Source organism: Hyaena hyaena, unplaced genomic scaffold (assembly GCF_003009895.1).
Source record: "Hyaena hyaena isolate Hyena2069 unplaced genomic scaffold, ASM300989v1 scaffold_492, whole genome shotgun sequence".
Classification (NCBI taxonomy): Eukaryota; Metazoa; Chordata; class Mammalia; order Carnivora; family Hyaenidae; genus Hyaena; species Hyaena hyaena.
Genome location: NW_024081124.1, coordinates 1,435,677 through 1,441,676, shown reverse-complemented (window position 1 = coordinate 1,441,676; position 6,000 = coordinate 1,435,677). Strand labels below are relative to the sequence as shown.

The 6,000-nt window shown below is 55.3% G+C and overlaps 1 protein-coding gene across 5 annotated transcripts in view; it reads right to left on the bottom strand.

Moving 5' to 3' along the window:
• ZZEF1 (zinc finger ZZ-type and EF-hand domain containing 1) overlaps positions 1–6,000 on the bottom strand; it is a 103,935-nt gene that overhangs the window by 35,929 nt on the left and 62,006 nt on the right. For all 5 annotated transcript variants that reach the window (XM_039254499.1, XM_039254500.1, XM_039254501.1 and 2 more), the window contains exons 33-36: positions 4,433–4,562; positions 2,744–2,882; positions 1,123–1,288; positions 324–586 (exon numbers count right to left, since the gene is read on the bottom strand). In XM_039254499.1, coding sequence (XP_039110430.1) covers positions 324–586; positions 1,123–1,288; positions 2,744–2,882; positions 4,433–4,562 — 698 coding nt within the window. The remainder of the gene's footprint in view (positions 1–323; positions 587–1,122; positions 1,289–2,743; positions 2,883–4,432; positions 4,563–6,000) is intronic.

The following is a 6,000-nucleotide window of genomic DNA, read 5'->3' as shown; positions in this document are numbered from 1 at the left end:
AAATAAATAAAAAGAAAAAAAGAAACCATTCCCCCTGCCAACGTTGTCTGGTAGATGCAAATACGACATATATCACCCAGACAGGAGGAGTTTCAATGGTTAGGTGTTTTTTTTTTATACCTTCATGTAAACATTTTGGAGAAGCTAAGCACATTTTAATGCGACAGTCTTCCTCAAATGTGTGTGGGAGTCTGGAATCAGCTCCCGTCTCCCGTGCAAAAGTGGGTCAGGCTGCCTCTTAACTGAGCGTCTCGCTGCTGCCGAGGCTTTTCCTGCACTCGCAGCCGGGAGCTGGGATGTTTTGGTGCGCGGGCGACAATCACCTTTTCCCTGGTGAGCCTTCATCAGACAGTCCCCCACAAGCTGCATGCACTGGCTGCGCAGGGCGGCGGCGCTGCTGCGGGCCCGGGCATCCGGCCTCTCACCGCCCACGTCCTCTGCGCTGGCCAGGTGGGTGCTGTAGAGAGCCAGGGCGGCGAAGAGCAGCCAGGCATAGTTGTGGATGTAAGGCTGGATGAGCCTCTGCCGGTCGCTGATCCGGATGGTCACCATCGGATGGGCCGTGACACTGTGGGTGGGCAAATGGCTGCAAAGGCAAGACACGTTTATGGCCTACAAGTCTCTTGAGGCCCGAGAAGAAACCAGGGGCTCAGCAGGGAGGTGTGCAGTGACTGCTGGGCGCTGAGACCTCTAAGGCCGCGGTCCCCGAAAGTTTAGACAGGTGTGAGCCAGCCCTCTCGCCAGAAAAATGAACCAACACAAACACTGTACGTACCACTTCAGGATTCACAACCCTCTCACCCCCGCCCCGGCAAAAGATTCTCTAGGCAAAGTAGGTGCCGCAGAATTCCTTTTACGACACTTGCAAAGTGTGATAATATCATTTCAGGAATATGAGAAAATGCTCATAATTTTTAGAATGGATGCGGACTATGAATGAAGGAAATAAGATCAGTGATTTGCTTTAAAATACTTTAACAAAGAAAAAAAGGAATAAGCTAAGCACACACAGCAAAATCTCCCTAAGTGTTAATCGGGGTAGTGGGCATATGCGGATTCAGTGTACTGGTCTCATTAGTTGTGGGTAAGTTTGGAATCTGGTCAAGAAAAAAGGAGGTGTACCCATAGGAGTATTTCTTGGCCATGTAGCACCCGTAGCAAAGATCAAAGTCATCACACACGTTGCAGTTCATCCTTCGGCCGATGATCAAACCCTGGCACTGGTCACAGGTAAACTCCATGCTGACCATCTCGTGGTCATCTCCGTGGCCCTCGGGCTTCACCCCACCTGGGGAAAGAACAACTGCGTGAGGCGGACCAGGCAAAGGGCTCCTACAGGTGCTAGTTTCCAAACACAAACCAATCTAGAAGCATCTGCCAAGTTACCAGTCGGGATGTCAGGGGTCACAGGTACCTTCTGGAGAGCAGGGCGTTCTGTCCAGTGGCTCCGAGCACACCATCAGTACTCTCAGCACAGACCTTCTGAGCCACGATACCACGGACCAATCCCATCTTCCCCGGCGCCGCACAGAGCCTCATCGAATGGATGACAAATCCCCATTGTGACCACCACGGGCAGAAACCAGACCTCGTGCCCGTGTGTGAGCGGTCTCCTGTGTGACGCCCCTCGCCCCACCGACAAGCATCCACTGTGTATTCCTGTTAATAAGCACTGAGGAGGCATCGGGTCTGTGCTCTCACTTTTTCATTCCAGAATCACACAGGGAAACAGACCCCACAACCTCGAACCCTGAGAGTGGGAAAGTGTACGCGTCCTGTGGGTCTCCGGGCCCCACCACCCTGCTCAGCACTCCTCACGTCTGACCCACTTCTGCTCCCACCACTGCAAAGCTGGTCCAGGCGACAACCCTGGTCACTGTGGAGACGGAGTCCCCAAGGGAAACTCCTGTAAGGCCAGAGCCACCTTCCTCTAGCAGGAGCTCTGTCGGCACCCACTGTCCACAGATGCGTTCCAACATGCCAGCCGCTGACCCCAGGGCCCCAGTCTGGGCCTCGCCTGCCTCCGTCTGTCACTCAGCTGGAAAGACTCTAGACACTCCACAGGTGCTCACTCCTCTGTCCCTGGACTTGCTCTGGACACTGACGCACCGCCTTCACACCATCCAGCTCTGACTTTCTTCAGAGACCAAGTCACAACCCACAGTTCACACTTCCTCGCGAGCCTTCCCTGCAACACCGACTGTCACAACTCCTGAACTTTTCCAGGGCACTGTACCCCTCGTGCACATTCGTGTCCTCGGGTGTGCACCCCGTACGCTTGTCCAGGCTCCTGCTAAGACTAACTGCTCCCAGGACAGGGGCTGCACCTTCTCTGATGGGGCCACGCACGCACAGCACTCAGATGCTCACGACTGTTGCTGTGCTTTACCTCAGCACCCGCACATCAAGAATATTCAAGAATTTCTAAGGTCTGCTTCTGTGTATTTGACCACTTGTACACGATTCGGACAGAGAAGTAATTTTCTGGAGCCTCAACTGACTGTGCACTCGTGGGTGCTGTGTGTCTATCGGGTGACTACACCCCGCGTGACGGAAGACAAGCCCGTCAGGTCACTCAGGCTGCTCATTCACCGGGGCGGGGGGGGGGGGGTGCGCGGCGGCGGCCAGCAGTCAGAGCACACCACGGGCCGTCTATCATGGGGCAGTGAATAAAAGGCCGAGGTCGCAGAAAACAGCACGGCTATTACTTTTGGGCATGGCGCACTCAGACTGCAGTGCGCACCTAGGAAGCAGGTTGTGCAGAGATCCATGTCGCTGCACTGCAGACACCGGTAGCGGTGCCAGGGCGCGATCTCATCACAGCCGTCGCAGGAGATGTCCACGTGCAGCAGGTCAGAGTAGCGGGCGATGAACATGTGCATCTGTAAGGTGAAGGAACACAGTCAGCTGATGGACTTCCCGACACGGCCGCTGCCCACAGTCCAGTTGTCCTACAAGAGGTATTGAAGGGGCTCTGCTGCGCCGCAGGTGCCGGGGGAGAGACGGAGGAGCTGCTGTGGACTCAGGAATCCCCTCGAGTGACGACAGAGAGTAACAACAGCTCTGCCCGGCAGTCAAGGGCCGAGAGAACCCTGCAGAGGGTTTTGGCAGCTGTTAGGAAGGGCTTGGAGGGTTTTCAAAGGAGGTAAGTCCTCAGCTGAGACCTGAGGGACAAACAGGTGTCAGCTGGGTGGGGGTGAGGGTGGTGGGCATGACCTACAAAATCAACAGCAAGTTCCACAGGAGGCACCGAGAGAGGGGGACGGTGGCTCCTAAGACTGGCAGTAATTCAGTACCTGGGTGTAGATCGCAGTACAGAGAGGGAAGCAGGTGGAGGAACGGGCCACTGAGGTTTCTAGAAGTTCCTCAAGTGGAGAATAGACTGAAGGAGGCGAGACCGCAGTCAGGGAGGCCGGCCACGAGAGTGGCTGTCGGAGCAGCCTCACAACGGGCTGAGGGCTGTGAGAGGCAGGCAGGCCTGACAGGCGCTAAGGAGGCGGAGGTGCAGCGCCTTGGGGACAGGGTGGACGTGGGGCCGCAGAAGGGAGAGGTCAAGGACAACACCCAGACTCTAGCTCGGGTACTTGGTTGGACAGGGCAGCGTTCAGGGATACATACAGGAGACGCTGCCAAGCAGCACCGTTTGCAGGCACTTGAAAGGGACCCCTCCAGGCGGTGGCAGGGCACCGCTCCCCAAGCAAGCGACCTGACTGGAAAGGAGCTAGGGGCTCAGTACCGCCTGAGAGCAGGGAGGAGAGTCACTAGTAGACGGAGCACACAAGCCACGTCACCTTAGAGCTGCCTGATGCCTCCAGTGAGATACCACCACACGAGAGAGCGGTATCGCAGAGGCCACGTGGGCGTGCCCCATCTGACCACCACAAAGGGGCTACGTGACCAAAGCAACTGGCACACAGTAGGCACGCCACCCTGAGAAAACGAACAAATCTGAGGCGGGAGATGCCTGGCACACCGTGGTGGTGACGGATCCACACCTAACGTGGACACAGACACGGCGGGCTGTGGAGCCCAGCGCCTCTGTGCGTCTTAACCACGGAACTCTGACTGTGTGCACGCGGCTGCTCCCAAGCTGCATCACTTGCCCACAGGAAGAGTATGTGCTGCCCGAGGGCACCAGAGCCCAGGGCCTTCGGCACTCCTCTCGGTTAATTAAAGAACAAACAGGCCCCTCACGTCCCACTGCTGCCTCAACGCTGCCTCATGGGCCCACACCCTGCGAATCCTGTTCTACAGAGGGGAGCTGCACTTGGAGGGAGGTCAATCCAGGCTCTGGGGCCCCTCAGGCTACAGAGCGGGGTCCCGACCACCACTGGGGACCCTCGGGAGCCGGCCTGCTGACACCCCCCAGGCAGACTCTCCTCTCCCAACTCCCAACAAATCACTTCAGATTACTCCAGTTGTGAGGTCTTACTTTCCTCTGCTTCTCTGGGTCTTCCTGGGCTATTTTTTCATACCAGGCCTCAAACATGCCATCCCGACACTCATCCATCCATTCTGAGTTCTGCTTGGCATCAGCAAGCTCATCTTCTTCACTCCACTGGCTGGAAGAAGGACATAAAGAGAGAAAAGCATGCCTCTCCCAGTAATCACGGAAGTGCTATGTAGCAGGCTGGGAGTCGTCAAACTTTTGAGCGGAAGAAGCCCCAGAACTTGCCAGATTGTCGAGAGATACGCAAAAAACGAGATGGGAGCAGAGGACAGTGGGTGAGGAACCGGAGCCTGAAAGGTGGTGCCCCCAGGGCATAAGTGTACCCGACACCCATTGGTGGTGACCCTACTCTGTGCCGGGCCCCAGAGCCGATCTGGGCCTGCTCGGCACACCCCGGTGGTACCAGCAGGGCACCCAAGCTCTGGCTCTCCCACCAGCTGCTCTGAGGCCCTGCCACCACACTCCGCCCCGTTCCTCAGCTTCCTCATTTCATAAAATTAAAAAAAAAAAAAAATTTTTTTTATTATGCTTTATTTATTTCTGAGACAGAGAGAGAGGCAGCATGAGCAGGGGAGGGTCAGAGAGAGAGGGAGACACAGACTCCGAAGCAGCTCCAGGCTCTGAGCTGTCAGCACAGAGCCCGACGCGGGGCTCGAACCCACGAACTGTGAGATCATGACGTGAGCTGAAGTTGGATGCTTAACTGACTGAGCCACCCAGGCGCTCCTCATAACATTTTTTTTAATGTTTACTTATTTTTGAGACAGAGAGCAGGAGTGGGGGAGGGGCAGAGAAAAAGGGAGACACAGAATCCGAAGCAGGTTCTGGGCTGTGAGCCGTCAGCCCAGAGCGCGGGGCTCGAGCCCACAAGCTGTACGATCAAGACCTGAGCTGAAGTTAGTGAAGTTAGAGGCTTAAGGGAACGAGGCACCCAGACGCCCAGTTTCCTCATTCAAGAAAGAGATAATCTCAGGGGCTCCTTTTAGATGCAAAGTTATAAATTTCCATAACTTCAGCTTATAGTTTGTTTTAGCACCAGAATTTTACATATAAAAGGATTTGCTTCCCACAAATGCAAACCCAAAAGACTGCCTGCCGGCCAGGCCTCCTCACACTCCGCTCTGGGCGGGGCTCGGAGGGGCAGGGAGTGGGAGTGGGGGCGGGAGGGGCAGGGCCCAGGCTCTGGGAACCTGCAGTGCTACCTCTTTTCCCCACAATTCTGACAAAGCCGAAGCCTCTCCCCTTGCCCCCTTCTCTCCTTTTGTTCTGTCTTTTCTATGGACGTGAGTGGCTAACGGGTAAGTGGACTTGAGCAAGGCGGCAGGAAAGTGGAAAGGAAAGAAAATCTGTGTACTATTTTTTCTCATATCCTAAGTCCTTACAATATCCAAGAGGTTACAGTGGCTAAAACTCCAAATGGGCGTAACCAAAAAATAAACAAAAGGGATCTCTGATTGAACAAGCGGTACTAGGGTGTCCAAAAATGCGGAAGATCCTCTCCTCCAAGTTCACAATCCCACCACCACCAACTCACATACACTTCCATGCGC